We start from the raw sequence: 23,000 nt of genomic DNA on the forward strand, positions 1-23,000 counted from the left end.
TTATAACAACACTTTGATCTCTTTTTCTTCTGTTGGATGACTTCTATTATCTTTATATGCACTAATTGAACTTGTGTTTTAGGAGTATGTTTCTGAAGAGGAAGAATATGAAGTATTGAAGAAGATTTGGGATGTTTTAGTAGAGGGGATTAAAATTTGACCGTGGAGGGGTATTTTAGTGGTGAAAAAAAAAATAGAAGGGAGGGGTAAAATGGGTTAGGGGTGGCATGCCACGTGGCATCCACCTAATCAAATGTAAGTGTCACATATGATTAGATGTCCACATTGGACAAACTTAACAAAAGAGGGTATATTTGAACTAATAGTATTACGGCAGGGGTATATTTAGACATAAAGTATAACAATGGTATATTTAAACCTTTTCTCGTAATATAAAAGTATATTTGACCATTTTTCGATTACCCCGTGCAGCTATTCTAGCGTTCTTTCCCGCCAAATAGCTTTAATTGAATCTTCTCATTCTATTATTTTTCCTTCATATCAAATGATAAAGTTCCTATAAGAAATACTAATATTCTCGGTCTCCCATCCACTCCTCGCTTATTTTTTTCCATGATTATTTTGTTGTTTTTCTATTTATTTTTGTAAAAAAATCACGTGGAGTAAGATAAAGTTTTGATCCAATAAACAAACATTACTCCTATGGAGTAAGATAATTTTCCTTCTCAAAATGTAAGAAAATAAAATTATTTTACGTAATAGAGGACAAGTCCATCTATAAATTTAAAGTTTTATTATTTTGTTGTGATGACAAGTAGGAACTGGGAAGTTTTTTTGTTACGAACATTCCAGATGTCTAGGTGGACAAAACCTTTTTTTTGTGTGCGTATACTCATTTCCACGTCAGCGAGAGAGAGCACTTTTTTGTGTAGAGGGACGTAGAAGACTCGAGAAGCAGAGATTTCACCTCCTCCCTCAAGGCAACTTCTTTCGCTGATAGAAGAACCTAGAATTCTTCTGAATTCGTATATAAACCACCCTCCCCTTTCTCACGAAAATCAGATCCAAAGTGTTCATAAGAATTCTCTCTTCATAGCGTTCTAACAAGTTTCACATTCTTTGCTTATCTCAATGGCGGATGTTCAAATGGCTGAGGCTGAAACCTTCGCATTCCAGGCTGAGATTAACCAGTTGTTGAGTTTGATCATTAACACTTTCTACAGCAACAAGGAGATTTTCCTTCGGGAACTTATTAGCAATTCCTCTGATGCATTGGACAAGATTCGATTCGAGAGTTTGACGGATAAGAGCAAGCTCGATGCTCAACCTGAGCTCTTCATTCGCCTTGTTCCGGATAAGGCTAACAAGACCCTCTCCATTATCGATAGCGGAATCGGCATGACTAAAGCAGGTAATCACATTGTTCTTCTACTATTGCCATTCTGTTGTTTGTGTTATAAATCGCTCTGTTTTTCTCGGCGCTAGCTTTTCGTGGCGTTTTGTTTCAATGAAATTTTTATCTGTATGCATGTTTTGCTATAGTTTAATGTTAGGAAAGTGCATGAGCGTATGGAGAAATTTGTAATTTCCGCTTGAATTTAATCTGTCTGTCTGGATTTTGAAAACGTATATTCATATCCAAGCGCTAGAGCTATTGTCATGATTTTCCCATTGATCCTTGGAGGAAGTTTAATTTCACAAATCGAAGCATGCAGTTTTATTATCTACTACCAATGGATTGATGCCAATGGCGCATATTTCTAGGAAGAGGATGGTTGAATTGATTCTTAAGGTTCTCCAGATATACTGATGACTCTGTTTTGTTCTGTGGTTTCGAGTAGATTTGGTCAACAATTTGGGTACAATTGCAAGGTCCGGTACAAAGGAATTTATGGAAGCGTTGCAGGCTGGTGCTGATGTGAGCATGATTGGTCAATTTGGTGTTGGTTTCTATTCTGCTTACCTAGTAGCAGAGAAAGTCATTGTGACCACCAAGCACAACGATGATGAGCAGTATGTCTGGGAATCACAAGCCGGTGGTTCATTTACTGTCACAAGGGATGTCAATGGAGAGCAATTGGGCAGAGGAACTAAAATAACTCTCTTCCTTAAAGAAGATCAGGTAAGCAGCAGTATTTCCTATAGGAATGGTTATGCATAAATTCATTAGTTAGTTAGGCCTAATTCAGAAGTAATCGTAATATAATTTGGTTTGTGACGTGCAGCTGGAGTTCTTGGAGGAAAGGCGAATAAAGGACCTCGTAAAGAAGCACTCTGAATTCATTAGCTACCCAATTTACCTCTGGACTGAGAAGACTACTGAGAAAGAAATCAGTGATGACGAAGATGATGAGCCCAAGAAAGACGAGGAGGGTGCTGTTGAGGAGGTCGATGAGGATAAAGAGAAGGAGAAAGGCAAGAAAAAGAAGATTAAAGAGGTTTCTCACGAGTGGCAGCTCATCAACAAGCAGAAACCGATCTGGTTGCGCAAACCAGAGGAGATCACCAAGGATGAGTATGCCTCTTTCTACAAGAGTTTGACCAATGACTGGGAGGACCACCTTGCTGTCAAGCACTTCTCCGTTGAGGGGCAGCTTGAATTCAAGGCAATCCTCTTTGTGCCCAAGAGAGCTCCGTTCGATCTTTTTGACACCCGGAAGAAGATGAACAACATCAAACTTTATGTCAGGAGGGTGTTCATTATGGACAACTGCGAGGAACTTATCCCAGAGTATCTCGGATTTGTGAAAGGTGTTGTTGACTCTGATGACTTGCCTCTCAACATCTCTCGTGAGATGCTTCAACAGAACAAGATTCTCAAGGTGATTAGGAAGAACCTCGTCAAGAAATGTATTGAGATGTTCAATGAGATTGCTGAGAATAAGGAGGACTACAACAAGTTCTATGAGGCTTTCTCAAAGAACTTGAAGTTGGGCATTCATGAGGACAGTCAGAACAGAGCCAAGTTGGCTGACCTCCTTCGTTACCACTCCACCAAGAGCGGTGATGAGATGACCAGTCTGAAGGATTATGTCACCAGGATGAAGGAGGGCCAGAAAGACATCTATTATATCACTGGAGAAAGCAAGAAGGCAGTAGAGAACTCTCCATTCTTGGAGCGTCTCAAGAAGAAAGGCTATGAAGTGCTCTATATGGTTGATGCCATTGATGAATATGCAGTGGGACAGCTGAAAGAATATGATGGTAAGAAGCTAGTCTCTGCTACAAAGGAGGGACTGAAGCTTGATGATGACAGTGAAGAAGAGAAGAAGAAAAAGGAGGAGAAGAAAAAGTCTTTTGAGAACCTTTGCAAGATCATTAAAGACATCCTTGGCGACAGAGTTGAGAAGGTGGTTGTCTCTGATAGGATTGTTGATTCCCCTTGTTGCTTGGTTACTGGCGAATATGGTTGGACAGCCAATATGGAAAGGATCATGAAGGCGCAGGCCTTGAGGGACAGCAGCATGAGCTCTTACATGTCCAGCAAGAAGACAATGGAAATTAACCCCGACAATGGAATCATGGAAGAACTGCGGAAAAGAGCTGAGGCTGACAAAAATGACAAATCAGTGAAGGATCTTGTGTTGTTGCTCTTTGAGACGGCTCTGCTGACATCTGGCTTTAGTCTTGATGACCCTAACACTTTTGCTGCAAGGATTCACAGGATGTTGAAGTTGGGTCTGAGCATTGACGAGGAAGAGGAAGCTGTTGAAGATGCGGACATGCCTGCACTGGAGGAAACTGGTGAGGAAAGCAAGATGGAAGAAGTGGACTAAGCACGCTGCTTGGTTTGAAGATGTCTTACATTGGATTCTGAACATACATTTTACTCTTGTTCTCTTTTCTCTTTTCTTCTGTTTAGGAATACCTGTTTGGTTAGTGGGTCGGATGGGTCGGTTGACCCCTTTGTGTAGGCAACTGTGTCACCTAGTTTGTGTCTCGTTCAAGTGTTACTATTTGAGTTTGTCATCCGTTTTCTGAATGTTAATAGACTATTTCGATCATAGATATTGCCCTTTCTATATTCGGTTGTACTCTTTTCCAGAATACACAGTTTAGCGATTATTTTCAAATTAACAAGAATGCCGGCAAATTAGATATGGTGGGTAACAGGGTAAGCACTAAGTAGAGTGCCCATGGAAAAACAATTCCGATAATTACCTTCCAGGGGCGCCTCGTATTACTCTTCTAGCTGATTCTCTCCTTTTAAACTGGTCAACTGAGCTAGAGTTAAATGCCCAAAATAACTAATCCTCGGAACATTTCACGAATAACTAATGTCCAAAATAACTAATGCCTGAAAGAACACCTATGGATCGAGACATTTAAACAAAATAAAATCCTAACTAATGCTCCGATATAGCGATTTTAAAAGAGCGTACATCAATGTCCAACATTTATGCTTAACAAACTTCAGAAATTTGATAAAAGCAAATGGTATAATGCCCGAGGCTTCACGATAAACTATTGGAAGATATGAATATATAAAATAGGTCCACCGAAGAACAACGAAAATAAAAGATTAATGTACACCAAAATTAAAGTATGATGTTACTTAATCTTTAAAAGGAAGCTATTTTGACATCTTACACAAAATTGAACCACTACTCCTCTTAGTGCATGCCAAATTTTTTTTAGAAAAAAAACAATAATGAAGATGTTCTATTTTCTTCAAGGAACAAAGAAATATCTTTGGTATTATGATAGGTACACCTATCACAGGAGAAGGCCATCTTTTCAGGTTCTTTTTTTCTTTCTCCTCTTTGCTTGTTTTTTCTTTCTTTTGGAGTGTTAACTAACGGCAAGGAAAATTACCATAACCTGTAACCTTGCGTCTATTTTGAAGAACTTTCGCACAGCAATTTCAACCTCGCGTCTGTTTCGAAGCCCTTTAGAAGAAAGTTTTCTAAAACACAACAGAAGTCTTTTCAGTCATTAATAACAGTTCTGAGACCGTGCTATGAAAGTTTCTAGCAAATAGCAAAACTTTCAAAATGAAATTAATCATGTAAACTCGTTTGTATTTTTTCTAAATAAAAAAAAAATTATTCAAAATATATATATATGTTGAAAGACTGTTTTAACCCCACCCAAGCACGCATACCATATGTCAGTACGCAGGTGGAAAAATGAAGTTCCTCTGGTTAAGCTATTCCTATAAAGACAAATACCTCCCACTCCCCTTTCTTTTCTTGCTCTGCAATCTTCTTTCCACTTATAGTATAAAAAAGTTCACATTTTCTAGCCCTCAGTAAAAATTTCACATCTCCATAACAGCAAAGTGCAAAACAATGTGAGCATGTAATCGTCTCTACATATTCACCTGGAGTTCCCCTCATTTTCTCAAATCAAGCCTTTTCATCACCTTGTTCTGTACTGGTACATTCTGATATAAATGTGCAATAGCTAGGGCTTTTTACAGAAGATATACATCACATTGACCATTTAGAAGCGCGTTATGTCTTCCAACGAAGAGTTGATTCGGTTCCAAGTCTAAGATTTGACTCGTTTCTTATTTTCGGAAGCTGTAGTGGAAAGTTAGAGGTGGAAGCTGTGGAGGTAGGGGGCTACAGTTGTACGAACTTGTACGGACTGTGAAAATTTGAGCAACGACTTCGGAATGAGTGCAGAAATTGAAGAACACAGCTCAGGAGAGCGGTTGGAATTGGAGAGAACCACTACAGAGATTTTAAAGTGACATTAACGTTTTCTTACTCTTTTATTTTTATTTTCGTTTCTATATATCGGAAGATTGCAAGTATTACAATGATTAACATAAATTTTTGTTTTGATACTTGTGCTGCAGAGAATCGAGGCTTACGTACACAAAAGCATTCATGTTATCATTGATTAACCTGCAAATTTGTAAGGAATTACCCAAGGATTTTGATTCATCAGTTTTACGGTAAGTGAAATGTCGCAACTTTAATTGCTAGATTTAGTCTCTTGATAATATTGCATTATTGATTCCTTTATGCTTTAATTGAGGAGTTCTTTATGCTTTAACTGCGAGAAAAAGTGCCGAACTGCTTGCTTATTGCTTATAAAAGGAGATATTTCGCGTGACTTGTGACCAACGGTTCTAAAATAAGATGAACACTTCCATTTACAACTTAGAAATTTGATGTCGAAAACTATGTACCGCTTTTTTACATTCATTAGCTGGTAACAATTTCTCTGCTAATCGCAACAAAAAGAAAAAAAAAATGAAACTAAGAAAGAAATAGAATAATCACAGCGTAGGTTGACTTGTTGACTCGTGATGATTTACGCTGATCTTACAGGTTTAATAACTTGTTACTATTAATTTGTTTTTGGTGACTAGTTCTTTCTGCATCTTGTGATTGCTTCCCTAACAGCGAACTTGATGGTGGATCTGAGTATAAGCTGGAAATGCAACGGACATCTGCGGTCCTACCTCCATGTGCTTCAAACAATTGTTATATTGGTCCTTCAACTGTTATTAGATGTGATTTGGTTGCTGATTCTCGAGGATCTTGTGGAAGATGGGAGAAACAATGTTCACGGTTGAACACACAGAGTACTCCACAGGGAAGCTGTGATTCAGGTCCTTGACAATAGTTGTTATGATGCATTGAATTAGTTCTCTTACTGTATGATCAATTAAATCCAATCCGTGATATGTCAAACTTATTATCCAGAGTGCGCTCGAATTGTATAATCAAGTTAGTTTCAGAAACAGTCAGGTTTTTATTGTAACAGGAGGTTCTGCTAGATTGTATTCACTTGGTTAAATCGATGTTCCAATAACACACTTTATTTTTCTTCATGTATCTGGATGTTGCATGCATACATTTCAAATGCCCAGTGTATAGATGGTTCACTAGTTATAAGTGGATAAGAACCTGTTATACTACCCATAGCCCTATTCTGATGATAGACATGTAACGCAGATTCCAGGGTGCAGAATGATCGTTCTGGGATTTTAGGATCAATTCTTAGTAAGAGCAAGAACCCTTATCGTCCACCACAGTCCTACAAGGTCAGGTTATTATGCACTCAAGATTGGTCATGATTATGGCTCCTTAATGCTCTAGTATGTCTCTAGTGCAAAGCAAAAACTCTTTATTCACAATATGCTTAAAGAATAAACCAACCCATTCCATGAAGTGCATATAGTTTTTGTAAATTAAGCCTTGTTATTGTGCAGGTTGGCAATTTCAATTCATATGCTAGCCACTCATCAAAAGAAACTAAGTCTCTGGCTAACAAGGCCTGTACTGCTCAAGAGGATGTACAATTGCACAATGATACTCTTCAAAACGATGTAGTCGGGGATAAAAGTTCTGATGTTCTGGCTACCCATGGGAGCAAGCAGATTGCGAAATTATCTGAAAGCCAAAAATCGGGCGACAAATTTGTGGATCAAGATAAGTCACAGTGCAAAGCACCTGATTATAAGGATGCTGCTATTGCTACTTCTCAGCAAGAACATCCTGATTCAGATGATAAAGCATTAAAGGCGACTAATTTGGAAGAATCTGAAAGAATACAATTTGGAAACACACCTGAGGTATTTTTCTGGACATGGTTAGATGTTGACAAAGAAGAGATACTTAAGTCCCAGTATCGGTTTTATTATCGATACTTTTCCTCTTATTCTTCGTAGGCTTGTGATAAATTATCAGTTTCTTTCTTAGTAGTGTCTGGGATTTCCCCCTAGATTTAAGAGCTTATTCGTCAATGCAAGTATCCGATTCCATAGTTTCCTTTGACAGTTAGATGAAACTTTGGTTAAGTCAACTGAGGAAGGGGTAGGAAGATCGAAAAAACAAATGAAATGAGGCTGAACTGGAATACATTTTTATTCAGTCAGATAATTGCGCATGACTGCAATGATAGTGGTGCAGTTTTGTCCTTTTTATCTTCTTTGCAGAAGGAACCGTCACTGCCACATACTGACTTTCCTGGCACTGAAACAAAATGTTTGAGGAGGCCATGTACTGCCAGAAGGGAGAATGGTATTCGTACAGTCAACATCGGAAGCCATGAAAATCTTAAACTGAATCGGGAGTCCAAGTATGATTTTGAAACTGAAATCAGTAATGAGTTGCTTTCAGATGAAACATTCTTTCCTTCTCAGGGAAATTTGTACGAAAGGAATTTGAAAACCTACCAATTAGAGTCCTATGAATTCTTCTTAGCACCAGTTCTCCGCAATTGTGGAGCTTTTGGGACAGATTGTGAAGGGATTAGGGATTCTATCTTTGATTGTGAGCTTGAGTTGGATGAGATCGAGGAGAGCACATCTCCTTTTGATGATTTTTGGACTGAGATATTAGCAGTTATTCATTTGGAGCAAGAATCTAAGGTTAGTTACTCGGCTGATACAGATAACATAATCGAATCTGAAGTTCCACTACATTTACCGGATGAAGATGAATTGATTTTACTGAGTTATGAGGATGAGCCAGAAGAGCCCAAGATCCCTCCTGTGGACACTTCTACTGATTTAGATTTTGTGGAAGATGAAATCATTTTGCCTGATGAAGACAGTCTGATTTCTGCTGACAATCTAACAAAGCACATGGTTGCAAGAAGTTGGTGGAAAACTGATACTGCTGACTCTGCTGACAATTCTATAGATGCTAATTGCTCAGAGGTAACATTTGCTGGTACTGGTAGAACTGATAAAGTGATGACTAACTTCACTGCTGACAACACTGAACACCGAGAAGTTGCTCATTGTCATGAGAAGTCGTCTCCACCTGGTGTGAAAGTTCCATCATCTCCTGATTTTTCGAGCTCTGCAACTCACTGGAAACCATGTCTCAACCAGTTCTTTTCTCAGACCCCGTGTTTCCATGTAAATTCAGAAATTCCAACTCTCCATCCATTGGATCTTTATTTTACTTGCAGTAGTTTCCAGAACATAAATGAACCAAAACACGTTCATTATTACCCTGCAGTATATTGGTACCCTTGGTCTGACATTCATCATGAGTCTTCCATGAAAACCACACCCGCCAATGGAAAGAAATATGAATATCTTGAACATTATCCAATGTTACATCAGCCAGATAATGAGCAAGTCATTTATGATGTTGTACAACAATGGGATACTGTGAAACTATTGCCTGAGACTTATCAACAATCACACTACCCAGGATTTGGATTTCCAATATGAGGTGAGGTACGCTTTCCAGCCCTGTTCTTTGACCTCTAAATTCGACTTAAGGGCCCTGTTGTTGGAGAAAGGCAGGAACTTGTTTTCATTTGTCACTCTGTTTCGTCATTTGGTACTAAACGCAAAAATATTTTGTCGTCCATCTGGATTATTTATAACTTGTCATTCTCCAGCAAATGGGAGTTGATACACCCATGGGGTGCGGCCCTTCCCGAACTCTGCGTGAATGCGGGATGCCTTTGTGCACCGGGCTGCCCTTTTTTTATTTTATTTATTTTTTTAACACACTTTCTCTTCATCATTGCAAGTTTCCATCAATTTTAGGTTAGAAGATAAGCTCAAACGTGTGCTCCAACAATTTCTTACTTTCGCTTGCTTGGAAGTCCAATTCTTTGAAAATTTCAAGGATATCGAAACTTAATTATCTTTGCAGTAACTTCAGCTTTCCGGTTTTCCTTCTATATATATTTCAACTAATATAACTCTTCTGTACAAGCAGTTAATACGTATCTTTTATATGTTATACAAATGGAGCAGTATATCTGGAGTCTAATGCTATACGATTAGAGTATTGCTTCTAAATCCATGGCAAATTTAGCAGTCCCTGATTTCTTCTCAAAATTGGTCATTGCTTTAGCACATGTTATGGGGAAGATGAAACATTAACTTTAGCACCCTGTAAACAGTAAGACCATCTTCTCAATAGTTTTCAACTTTGATGCCTTTATTATAGTTAAATGCTGGATAAAAATGTTTAAAACTGCTTCAGCATCAAGTCAGAATGCTATAAGCGATTGACAATATTTCACTGGCATGCCTACTCTTTCGTTTGTCTATTTCATCAGCTAGATTCATCTGGAGACAAAGATTTCAAGGTCCTTTTCATTTTTCAGATTAACCGGATGCTGCTGATATGCAACTGGCTCGTTGACATGAAGGTAGAAGCAAAAAGGAGACTCTATTGCAGCCAGCTAACTTCCACTGTCTACAGCAAAGAATATGCCGTAGGATTTTAGTTTGTAGTGGATGATCATGACCGTAGGATTTTAGTTTGTAGTAGAAAATCATTTTGATGGAATGGGCAACTGCTGGTTGACAAGAACTCACCCATTGCCGAAGTTTGTAAATACACAACACATTAAATTCAGACAGGAAGGCAGCTTGTCGACACTTGTTTTAGTTGGAAAAGGAACTGACTTAGGAGAACACAACATTCATCAAGGTATTAAATAAATCAAACTTTAGATCTAATCCCTGGATATCGTATTTTGACTGTTTACGTAGAAAGACTATAATTAATTACAATTTCTGTAAGTATCATGTTCTTTGACTTCCTAACTTGTTTATAGTTAGATACTCCGATGTTCTTTAGATTGTAATCCAAGGAGTAATAAAATAAACTCAAGGAGGAAAAAGAATATCAACTATTTCTTTCTTCTATAAGGCGTAATTAATTAGAGCAAATTAAGATATACCAGTTACCTAGACCAGTTAGCAGAAATGGTTTTAAAAAAAAGCAACTTGTCCATTAGCACCACGTTCATTGGTGCTCTGGAAAGGGAAGCAGTAGTCTGGAATCCTATTCAGGGCATGGTAAATACATCAGAGGATCGAGAAGGTCTTTGAATCCCTCCCCTCCGATTTCTGGAGATGACTTGTCCATTGAATAGAAAGAAACTTCTTCATCACACTCCTCCCTCTTTCCTAGCTCATGTCAAAGAATACTACATAAGCAGACATTAGTTTGATGATAATGACATCTGTACAAAAAGCAAGGATGGGATCAAATACTCCTAGAATGACGAGCGGGCAATGGTAGTTAATCATTTGATGGGGAAAAGTAAGAAAGAGTTCAATGGTAATCCTACTGTTTGGAGTTGTCCGAAGGTGAGGAGAGAAAGGAGGCATAGAATATACCCTTGGCCTTTTTTTTGCATTGTTTTTTTTCTCTTTGCATTTATTAGGCAACAATTTAGTTAGGAACTTTGGGTGTTACTTTCACTTCTTCCTCATACTACAACTATGTGAAGTTGCAGGCATATTTGATTTTCACTCTTTAGGTTTAGTATTCCCATTGTCTAGTGACTTTTCCGGTTCGCTTTTTCTAATTTGTTATTAAAAAATAAGGCAGGCAAGGTATATAGTTGGCAAGTGAAAGTAATGTAATTAAAGCTGTAAAATGCAATTTATACTATCAAAAGCCATATGATGCAACAATTTGGACAAGACTAGTATTCTATTATTTATATTTGCAACTTACACAATCTATATCGTTTAAATTAATAAAACTGGTCTACCAAAGTGAACCAAATCATTAAATCAGCTTTTCAATGATTTGCAGCATAGCCTCTTTCCACGTGAAGCTATCCTATGCACCTTTAACTAAAGAACTACTAATCATATTTCTTTTTATTTTATTATTCTCTGTCCACTTCTATATATAAGAGGATTATATGCATGTTGAAGTCTTGCATAGCAAAGCAGAAGCCTTTTGCCAACATAAGGAACAACAATAAGGAAATGACTGAAATTTTATAGATACAACAAAGTAAATAAGCAAATTAACAAAAGATATATTCAACAAAAGAACCCAAAGGAGAACTACTCTGTTCACCAAAGTAAGCACCACAATGGTCTATTTCAGCAACAGAACTCCCTGTGGGGAACACAATCAGTCCATACAAGGACCTACAATACCAAATTTTAAATTTGAGCACAAGCAACAACAATTTAACCAGCTGAAAATAATACCAAATTAGTGTTGGCTACTTCACAAAACACTACGCCAAAATATTAGCAAATTTCTATGTGCATTTGTTATAAAAAAACAACCTATTTTAAGGCTAGAACATCCACATTTTTTTTTGATTTGCACCAGGTGTTCAAGTCTCTTTGAGTCCCGACTAATCCCGGGGGTGCACAGGCCCTCGGCAAGGAGTTTCCCGCAAGTGCACCACGGTTAATTCAGGTTTTACCCAGTCCGATGGCCCTCAGAAATTGTTTGCACCCAGTGCGTTTCGAACTTGAGACCTTGAAAGGAAGCAAACCCCAAGGCTCAAGTCAATTGCCACCAGGCCAACTCCTGAGGGTTAAGGCCAGAACATCCACATATATTTACATTTGTGGATATTCACGAGGTAACAAAATACAACATCCAGATATCACAAAGTAGCTACATAAAAACCATCGAGAGCTTTAAAGCTTGTCATTAATAATCATCCGCACCATGGACTGACGATCAAGTTCACCCACGCTTAAAAAGAATTCATTCTTTTTACATCTTGAGTAATTCCCATTGCTGCCTTGACTCGCTGATCCGAGCTGTATAACTCAAATGCTGGGGATCCAAGGATAGAGAAGATCTTACAACGGTTATCAGATAGGTCACGCTCCCCTAACTTGTCAATTAAAGCACCCATTATTTTATCATGACTTTCAGTAAATTGTTTCATCACATCCACTAGACCTTTAAGAACAGTTTCATTCTCATCCTCAATAGTTGTTCTTCTTTTGCATTTACCTTTTTCATTAGTTTTAGAAGAGGATGCCTTAGAATTATTACCTTGTTTCTGAATCTTCAAAGAAATGACAATACTTCAAACACAAAGTCAAGGTTGATCTCATCTTGCAATTTCTGAAGCTAAAGAAACCGATTATACAAGAACCCCCTTTTATTGGAAAGAAAAAGATTTTTCTTTTAACAAACAAAACAAAATCCGTATCAAATTTGGGTGTACTCAAAACTTCAACTTTATTAGAAAATATTGAAAAAATTAAGGTTTCATCCATAAATTCGTCTCTCAGCAAATTCACAAGAAAGAAAAAATAAAAGAAGAAGAAATAAGAAAAGTTTAGAGCTTCAAAAACTTCTAACCTCAATAAGAGAAAATTTGTAGGAGCAAGATGAGAGAAATATATGTCAATTTACTGATTTTGTCTCTAATAGATTGAGAAGAGGAAGAGCCTAGCAGCGAGGCATCAGTATCTCCATTCTTGCTCTACAAAGGGTTTGATACAGATCAGTATCGAAGGAAGCCTTTTATGTATAAAGTGATAGGACTAAATTTGTCATTTAGTATTTTATCCATGTATTACTAATACATGCATTAGTTAATTCATTTTTTACCCCGCATAAAATAATACACAGATTAACGCATAACTTATACATGTATTATTTATGTATAATTGTAAAATTCCAACCAAATATGGTATTAGTTATGCTGAATTTTATACAAAGTTAGTAATGAATACCAAACATTGTATAAGTTATGTTACCCCCAATACATAAATAACTTTTATCCTAACCAGCTACCAAACGACCTCTATGTGTATATGAATGACTTTTTGCCCACTGAGTATCATATTAATCAAATTTATTTGACTCATTAATAAAAGATAAGGCAACTAATTGAGGCCAAAACAATGGAATTCAAATTAACTAGGCGAACTCACCTTTGCGTAAGGTCCATATTCCAAAGGATGCCCTAAGATGGTGCACATCTACAAACCAGGATCCAGATTGCAAGAGAGGATACAAGTTAGAATATATACTGTCAACGTCAATGTAATCCATTCTCTTCAATTTCTGCAACTGTCGAGTAATTGCCGAATCGAATATGCTGCCTATGAAGTAATATACTTGAGCAAGGTCGGGCAAAACTGCGGAAAATCAGGGAAAAACTAAGCAAGCCATACCGACCAATGTTGGTCGGTCAAAGAAAGCGATCAAAAAACCGTCAAACACTGACGGAAACAAAAAAAAAATATTTTATATATTTTTTTAAATTAAATACTGACCAAAGTTCGGTATAATGGTCAAAAAGTTGACCGAAGTGGTCAGACTTGCTTAGTCAAAGCAACTTTTTGATTACCGACCAACTTTGGTCGGTAATGTGGACCCAATTTTTTAAATTTTAATAATTATATTATTATTTAAAATATTTTATAAAATTTAAAGAATTTATATTTAAGATTACCGACCAAAGTTGGTCGGTTATTGCAGGGGAAGCATTTACCGACCAACTTTGGTCGGTTATTTTCCAGGAAATAAAATATACCGACCAAAGTTGGTCGGTTATTAGGTCAAACATGGCCAAACTTTTGAATCACTTTAATATTACTATCTAAATAATATAAATTTAATCCGTTAACACTTTATTTTGTAATACAAATAATGAATACACTAACATATACTATAACAAGCTATATATAATTAAAGTAGTACAACGAAGTGTGTGTGTGTGTGTGTGTGTGTGTATATATATATATATATATATATATATATGTGTGTATGTGTATATATATATATATATATATATATATATATATGTGTGTGTGTGTGTGTGTGTGTGTATATATATATATATATATATATATATGTTCAGCCGTATATATATAAGAATACAAAGCGCTAGGATCACTTGGTCGGGTTCTTTTGGGGATAGACTTGTGAAGAAGCAATAATATAATTAGCATATATAATTGATCATCATCAAATATATCTATTTGTAAATTAATTCATCGACTTATAACTTACTTAGATGCATCGATGTATATTAAAAACAAAATGTTTTCACCTATATCGATGAATATTAAAAACAAAACCTCTCGACCTGTATCGATTAATCTATGTCATGCATTATTAGTGATGAATTAATGAAATATAGAAGAATTAATAATAAACATCTTTGACATGAATTAATGAAATATAGAAGAATTAATACTAAATATCTTTGACATGTATATATATATATATATGGATTACAAATTAAAGAAACGAAAGAAGTTATTAGCATTAAGTAAACGAGTTAATAGGTCAAATTAACGACTAAACATATTTAAAATAGAATAATATTAGTTTATCAATTGATAAATTTTTCGTACGTAGTAATGTATGCGATTGATCATCAATTACAATGTTGTGTGTGTGTGTGTGTGTGTGTGTGTGTGTGTGTGTGAAAAATTACTCATATACTTAATTATAACTTAAAAAATTTACTTAGATAAATGCTATTATAATTTATTAAAAGTAATTAGTTAATATAATTATTTATAAAGATTATGCTTATAGTTTATAATTATTTATAATAATTGTATATGTGAATAAAATAAATGCTTATAGTTTGTAATAATTGTTTTATAGTTTATAATATTTTAAGAAATAAAAACACAAAAAAATAATAATTTAGTTTTTTTAAAAAAATAACTGACCAAAGTTGGTCGGTTAATAGTCAAACGGTCAACAGAATGTACCGATCAAAATTACCAACCAACTTTGGTCGGTAATTCTAATATTAGATCTGAAAATACGGGATTCCCCCTCATTTCTCTTACCTCTTTTCTCCAAAACTCAATACCTTTCCCTCACACAAATCTCATTGCCCACCACATGTAGCCACTGCCCCGTGTCGCCCTCCCCCGCCGTCGCCGTCGCCGTCACCGTTGTCGCTGCTAGCCACTGCCCAGCTGTCGCCCCTCCTTCTCCACCTCCTAAAAATTCTAGGTTTGAATTACAACTTATTTCTTTTGTGTATAAATTTAATGTTTTGTTAATTAGTTAATTAGTGTTTCAATTGATTGTTTAACTTTGCATTTTATTGAAATCTAGAGTTTAGGTCTTGTTTTAATTTAATTGGTTACATATGGTGTAAATTGAATGTTTAAGTTTGTATTATTTTGAATAGTTTAGTTAGAATTGAATTATTAACTTTGAATTGAATTTAGTTTTTAGGATTTATTCTTGTGAATTGAACTTTTAGGGTATGGGTTGAACTTTTAGGATATTAATTGAACTTTTAGGATATAAATTAAACTTTTAGTTTATGTTTAAACTCTTAGGATATGAATTGAATTGAGTTTTTAGGATTTGTTCTTGTGAATTGAACTTTTAGGGTATGGGTTTAACTTTTAGGATATGAATTGAACTTTTTGAATATGAATTGAACTTTTAGGATATAAATTGAACTTTTAGTTTATGTTTAAACTCTTAGGATATGAATTGAACTTTTAGTTTATGTTTAAACTCTTAGGATATGAATTAAACTTATAGTTTATAATTAATTATATTTACTATAATTTATTTTTTGTGTAATTAGGAAAAAATAATTATCTTAATTAACTAAAAAAAAATAATTAATTTATAATTGTAGAATAAATTAATTTGTTCTTATTTTATTTGTATAGATGAAACATCGTACTTGGATGTACAATAGGAATTATCCTAATCGGCGGGGATTGTGGGAGGATTTTGTAGAAGGGGTTGATGACTTTATTAGACATGCAATGTCACTTTCACCATATCAAATTGAAGGAGTAATTAGGTACCCTTGTGTCACGTACGATTGTGTGAAGTTTAAAAAATCGGAGGAAGTTACGCTTCATCTTTATAGGAAGGGGTTTATAGAGAATTACTTTGTGTGGACTAATCATGGAGAGATCAATGATAACCTTGGAATATTTTACAACATAGTTGTTGGTGAAAGTAGTAGGTCAGTGGAGAATACAAATCATGATTCTAGAATTCAGGATATGGTTGCGGATACCTTTGGGATGCACTTCGGGGGTGAGCCCAATGAAAATGTTGAACAAACTCCTAATGATGATATAAAACATTTTTATGAAAAGTTAGAGGAAACTAGTTGTCCACTACGTGAAGAAAGTCCGCACTCTGAGCTGTCTGTTGCAGTTAGATTACTAAGTATCAAATCTGATTGGAATATTTCTCAAGCAGCCATGGACTCTTTCATTGACCTTATAAGTGAACTAGTTGACCAAAATATCAACTTACTTGGTGATTTCTATAAGGCAAAGAGATTGGTTTCTAAGTTAGGACTTTCGGCAATAAAACGTGGAGGACTTCATTCGTAGTCAGCAAGCTGGTGAATCGGGCGAGCCAGCCCAACCTTCGGACGAGGATGCTAAAAGAATATGGTTGGAGGCTGTTGGCGGTCCAAAATGGGGGAAGGTATACAGGCTTCCTACTAAAAAATTCCATCGCTATAGGTGTGGAATGCAAGGAATAAGGACTTCTTCGCAAGGCAAGGAACTTAATAGGGAGAGCCTCTCGGCTATGCGGGAGACAATGACAAAGCTCACATCCGAGCTAGAAGCGGCCAAGGAAAGAGAAAGTCTTAGAGATGCTCAATTCCTTGGCATGTAAGCTCAAATCAGAACTCTCTTATCTACTGGAGCTTTTCCGTTGCCCCGGTCTCGTGAGTCATCGCCAGAGGCTCGACCTCCATGTGATCGTTCCTCCCGTCCTCCTCGTGATCGTTCCTCTCATCCTCCCCGTGATCGTTCTTCCCGTCCTCCACAAGACCGTTCTCTATACCGTCTTGTAGATGAAAGTTCATCAGACGATGATGGTGATGTTATAGAAAACACCCCTGGACAATTACTTTGATATACTTTGAACTAGATTAATAGAACCAGTTTTGGATTAGATTGAATAATTTTGAACTTGTTGTAATTAGTATTTGCTTAGTTTTGGATTGTGATGTTCAATTGAACTTTAATTTGTTAGTTTTAAAGTGTTAATTGGATGTTTGGTTGTTATTGTTGTTGTTAGGTTTTTGGTTGGATTTATGGTGAATTGGTGGTAATTAGATTTGAATTGGGGGTATTGGTATGCTGTTTCTATTTGGTAGGTGGTGTAGCTACCAAAACAGGTATATTCTGCCAAAATTAAAATCAGAAAATCGACCAACCTTGGTCGGGTACTAATAAAAAAAAATTAAATTGCACATTACCGACCAATATTGGTCTGTTAATGTACAATGAATTCTCAGAATTCAACATTACCGACCATCTTTGGTCGGCTTGCTGCCTACCCAGTCGAGTTTACCGACCAATTTTGGTCGGTATTGTTACATTTTAATTATTTAAAATAAAATATATTATACAGTACCGACCAAAGTTGGTTGGTTTTTTTAAATTTTAATAATTTATACAAAAAATATATTTTCCAACATCGACTAAAGTTGGTCGGTAGGAAAAATTAATAAACTTAATACACCGACCAAGTTTGGTCGGTAAAATTAAATTAATAAAATAATATTCCGACCAGTTTTGGTCGGTATGCCAAATACAATGTGAGATGGTCGTGTAGAGCATACCGACCAATGTTGGTTGGTAATTTTCGACCAACTTTGGTCGGTATGACCTTCCGACCTTCAAAATATCGTCTACACGAAAATGGTCACGTTTTGGACGGTTATTGGCCATTACCGACCAACTTTGGCCGGTTTTTGTGGACGGTGTTTCCCGTATTTTTAGTAGTGCGGCAGCATAGTAGTACTAACTGTTGGCCTAAGTGAAGGCTAGTTTTGAAGATTGACAAAGGAAGCTCAAGCATAAGGTCCATCCCTTGTATGGATAGACACGAGCAGATTCGAGCATGTGAGATGCACATGCAGGAGATAAACAAAATCTGGTATAATAATAGATATCTCTTGATCGAAAAGATTGCATAAATGATAACGAGAGGGACTCCTTAATCAACGAGAACACTATCCAAGACAAGGAAGGAGTTAGGAGTTGAGATTAACTAGAACTCTTCCACCAAGGAAGAGTAGCATTAAAACTCTAGTTATTTCTTCATCTACTAACTCTATATATTGTAGGATGTTCTCACTCTACAGGTAACGCACAAAAGCAGAAGTTAAACGTGAATTGAGAGCAAAATAGCAGGGCATTTTGCAAGCAGTTCGTGTGTGATTCAAGTGTGCGAACCTGAAGCTACATGAACCAGATAGAAGAACCAGCTCCAAGTGTCTGTCTTTTATACTAGTTCAATTGTAGTAGGTATTTTCATATTGTACCTTTCAGCTTTATCTAGAGGCAATTGTAATAGATACTCAGAGTATTCAAGTTAGAGTTAACTTGAAGTTGTCGCAACAGTTAGAGGCTGGTTGCCACAACGGGATTAGAGTTAATCCTAGGTTTACAAAAATATTTTGTAAATGCAGTTTTTGGCTCAGTGATTTAGTGGAGAGTTTGAAAAAATTTTACTGGGAAGTAGGTCGTGGTTTTTCACCTTTTGAGCCAGGTGTTTTCCACGTAAAATGCTTGTATTCTTTAATTTATGCATTTATTATTCCGCAACAGTAGGATAAGGAACACATAGAAGAACCAGGTCCTTCTATAATCTGTGCATGCAAAAAATTGGACACCATACAAATCACCCCCCTCTTGTGTGGTATTGAAGTTAAAACATCAATTGGTATCAGAGCGGGTTACCCTTGAAGAGGCTAACACCTTAGGAGAAGATCAAGATAAGTGCACCACCTGAAAACTGGGAAGGGCAATCCACTGCTAGGCCATCACTCTTCAACGGCCAGTATTACTCTTGGTAGAAAAACAGGATGAGAGATCACATCATAGGAGAAAACTATGAGCTATGGGACATTGTCACATATGGTCCACTGGCTACCATGAAGATAAATGCCGAAGGAGAAGAGGTGCCAAAAACAAGAGCTGACTGCACTGCTGACGACTTGAGGAAATGGGAGAAGAATGCTAAAGCCAAGAAATGGCTTGTTTGTGGACTCGGTCCAGATGAGTACAGCAGAATTCAAAGTTGTACTACTGCTAAGGAAATTTGGGATACTTTGCAAGTGGCTCATGAAGGAACACCTCAGGTGAAGAGGTCCAGAGGAACTTTACTATATTCTCAATATGAGAATTTCACTATTAGGGAAGGGGAAACCATCCAAGAGATGTATACAAGGTTCACCACACTAACAAATGAACTTAAGTCTCTTGGAAGGGTTATTCTTGAAGAAGACAAAGTTGAGAAGATTTTGACAAGGGTTCTGCCAATCTCATGGGAGAACAAAATCACTACTATTCTGTTACTCTTAGGTTGGATGAGCTAATTAGAAATCTCACTGCTTATGAACTTAGAAGGCAAACCATGAAGATGGATGTACCCAAAAAGGAAATGAGCTTGGCACTCAGAATCACTGAAGGTTCTGATCTAGAGGAATATGAAATGGCTATGATCACAAAGGACTTCAAGAAGTACCTGATGAGAGGAAAGAGTTCTTCGAGAAGTGTAGGCTACAGCAAACCAAGGGTTACTGAAAAACAGACCAATGAGGGCTGCTACAAGTGTGGGAAAACTGATCACCACATCAAAAACTTCCCTCAATGAGAAATTAAATGGAAGAAGGAAAGAGCTGAACGAAGAAACAGAAAGAAGGAACAGGTTCATCCCAAAAAGAAAAAAAGATCAACAAAAGCTATGGTTGCTGCTTGGGGAGAAAGCTCAGATGAGGACTCAGATGATAAATATGGAGATGAACAAGCACTTATGGCAATTGGAGAATCCGATGAGGAATCCGAAGTAAGTATAATCCATCTAAAAGACAAGATTAAGTTTTTGTCTAAAGAAAGGCTATCTGAGTTACTTTTAGATTTCATTGATGAATCTGAGGATATAAACAATGAAAAGGAACAGTTGTCTAAGGAATGTGTAATTTTAAAAGCAAAGTGTAAGAATCTGGAACTTAGAGTTAGTGAGACTATAAGTGAAAATACTGCTCTAAATAATCAGGTTCATACATTTGAATCAAATGTCCTAGAACTTAGATCTGAAAACCTAAAACTGAAATTAGGAACAAGTAAAAAGACAGTTGATTGCACACAACTCACTCTAGAAGAAAATGTAGGTAAACTAAAAGATGAGTTGTATAAGAAGGATGAGAAGGTAAGAATTCTGACAGAGGATCTAGGCAAGGTCAAGCATGTCACGCCCCGACCTGGAAGCGAGACTGGCACCCGGTGCCTCAACTAACCTAATGTACCAAATTGCGACTAAGGGACTCTGAACATATAATGTCATAATTTGGCCAAGGGTCCACCTTGCAAGACAATTTGCGAAGCAAAATATAAAACTGAATGGAAACTAGCGCTGACTAAACATCAATATAAAATTGGGCCGATAAGGCCGTCATAACTACTACAACTGACAAACCACCAAAATATACATACCAGGCCTACAAGCCCAACATAATGCACTAACTGACAAAATATGTCTACAAGCCTCTACTGATAGATATATTATGATCGGAACAGGGCCCCGACCTACCCATAATATATATACATACACACAGAAGATGTACACGAAAAGCTAGACCCGATAACTCCGAAGGATGTGGAGCTTACCGATAAGGCTGAACTCTGGAAATACCTACTGAGGAGGTATACATGTCTGTCTATCTGAACCTGCATGCATGAAATGCAGCATCCCCAGAAAAGGGACGTCAGTACAAAATAATGTACCGAGTATATAAGGCGATAACATAACTGAAAGTTAAAACTGAACTGATAATATAATAACTGAAAGTAATTGGGAGTCAAAGATGATCTGGAGATATACTTACCTGTTGATACTGACTCAACTCCTTCAATATAGTAAGTAAAATAATTGTTTGGCCTTATAAGGCTCGGTATATATAACTGCTCTGCCATAGTAGGCTCGCTCATAGGTGCTCGGCCATACTAGGCTATGTATCTCGACCATGCTGGGCTCGCTCATAGGTGCTCGGCCACAGTAGGCTCGGTATATAACTTTCCATCTGATCAGAGGTTGCCCAATAGGGGCCTGCCCATCGATTATAACTCGATGGTAATAAAAATACTGTAATACTGTATATATAGGCTTGCTGCTCTCTTGACTGGAAGAAGACAATACTAAATTGAATATAGAGTCTCGATAAGAAATAATATTGTAACTTATGAGACTAGAATAGTGTGAATAAATTCATGAATATGAACTTCTCTTTTTTGTCTCATTACTAACACATGTAGCTACGAGATCATGCCAAAATGAAGGAAGGCTTAGCCTTAACATACCTTATCACACTATTTTCAATCACCAAGTTGAACTCGCCTCTTCTTACCTCAATCTACAACAACGATAATAATACTATCATTAAGTTATGAAACGTATAACTATCGCACAACGAACGACATGCTTATTTTGTATTAAAACGGACAGCATTTCCCCTATAATTCTTACTTCCTCCAAATTCAAGATAACACCAACAACACCAAAAACAACAATAACAACATATATACATTATTTTCCAACCTTATGCACACCACACAATACTACAAAATAGCCCAACACACCCCAATCTCTTCATACACAAAACGATCACCGTAGTAGTGTCGACAACCCAAAAATGTTACGACGAACAACCAGCCCAACATACTGCATTTATGTGATGTTTCTCCATACCCTTCCTCCTCCAAAACTCCACAAAACAGTAGTAAAACACGCAGCCCAACAGCACCACAAAACAGTCCACTACAAGTGAATAACTCGAACTCACGGCTTCCGATCACCGTCCCGTGAGTTCTTACAAATATAGAATGACTTAATATACATCTACAACAGAAAAAAATGGATGAAAGAGAGCAGTAAACTTACCTTATTTGTTGGATAACTCGACTCCTATCTTGGTTCTTCAAACTCTAGGCTCCACCTCCGATTAGAACTTGAAAGGGGGAGAAAATCAATTGGGGTTTGGGGGAAATATTTGGGAGGAGTTTTGCAGAGAATGAGTCTGGTTATTTTGCCCTATTATCAGACTAATATATGAAGGGGATAGGACTTTAAAAAGGCCTCTTTGAACGACCCGAACTGGCCCATTTTTGGACGACCCGAACAGGCCCAGTTTTGGATTCTCGTTTAAGCAAGTAGGTGGCAGTCTGCGCAGTCTCGCAAAAATGCCCATATCTCTCTACTCAGATATCGTATTGACAAACGGTTTAATGCGTTGGAAAGTAGACTCATAGATATTTAATTTGATGGGTGGAACACCCCATAAATCTAAGTATATTTGGATAAAATTGCAGTTACATTTGACCCAAAGTTTTAATAAAA

General features: G+C 36.8%; 2 protein-coding genes and 1 long non-coding RNA gene across 4 annotated transcripts; 2 read left to right on the plus strand and 1 right to left on the minus strand.

Moving 5' to 3' along the window:
- The first annotated feature begins 943 nt into the window (after positions 1 to 943).
- Positions 944 to 3,983, plus strand: LOC104101846 (heat shock protein 83). The gene is made up of 3 exons (XM_009609374.4): positions 944 to 1,372; positions 1,803 to 2,083; positions 2,187 to 3,983. Exons 1-3 carry the CDS (start codon positions 1,093 to 1,095, stop codon positions 3,735 to 3,737), a joined length of 2,112 nt encoding a protein of 703 aa, XP_009607669.1. The 5' UTR covers positions 944 to 1,092; the 3' UTR covers positions 3,738 to 3,983.
- A 1,114-nt stretch (positions 3,984 to 5,097) lies between these two features.
- On the plus strand, positions 5,098 to 10,297 carry LOC104101845 (uncharacterized). 2 transcript variants are annotated; one of them, XM_009609370.4, is made up of 7 exons: positions 5,098 to 5,655; positions 5,768 to 5,866; positions 6,321 to 6,529; positions 6,876 to 6,964; positions 7,133 to 7,495; positions 7,859 to 9,115; positions 10,003 to 10,297. In XM_009609370.4, the coding sequence occupies exons 1-6, from the start codon at positions 5,582 to 5,584 to the stop codon at positions 9,107 to 9,109; spliced, it is 2,085 nt and encodes a 694-aa protein (XP_009607665.1). In that variant the 5' UTR covers positions 5,098 to 5,581; the 3' UTR covers positions 9,110 to 9,115; positions 10,003 to 10,297. The 2 variants fall into 2 exon arrangements, with proteins under 2 accessions (XP_009607665.1, XP_009607666.1); XM_009609371.4 differs by having other exon boundaries at positions 7,859 to 9,110.
- A 1,320-nt stretch (positions 10,298 to 11,617) lies between these two features.
- Positions 11,618 to 13,707, minus strand: LOC138908776 (uncharacterized). Its single transcript, XR_011415179.1, has 2 exons — positions 12,984 to 13,707; positions 11,618 to 12,446 (listed from the first exon to the last, which is right to left on the minus strand). It is a non-coding gene; the product is annotated as an uncharacterized lncRNA (long non-coding RNA).
- Between the last annotated feature and the right edge of the window lie 9,293 nt (positions 13,708 to 23,000).

The sequence above is a fragment of the Nicotiana tomentosiformis genome, chromosome 3 (assembly GCF_000390325.3).
Source record: "Nicotiana tomentosiformis chromosome 3, ASM39032v3, whole genome shotgun sequence".
NCBI lineage: Eukaryota > Viridiplantae > Streptophyta > Magnoliopsida > Solanales > Solanaceae > Nicotiana > Nicotiana tomentosiformis.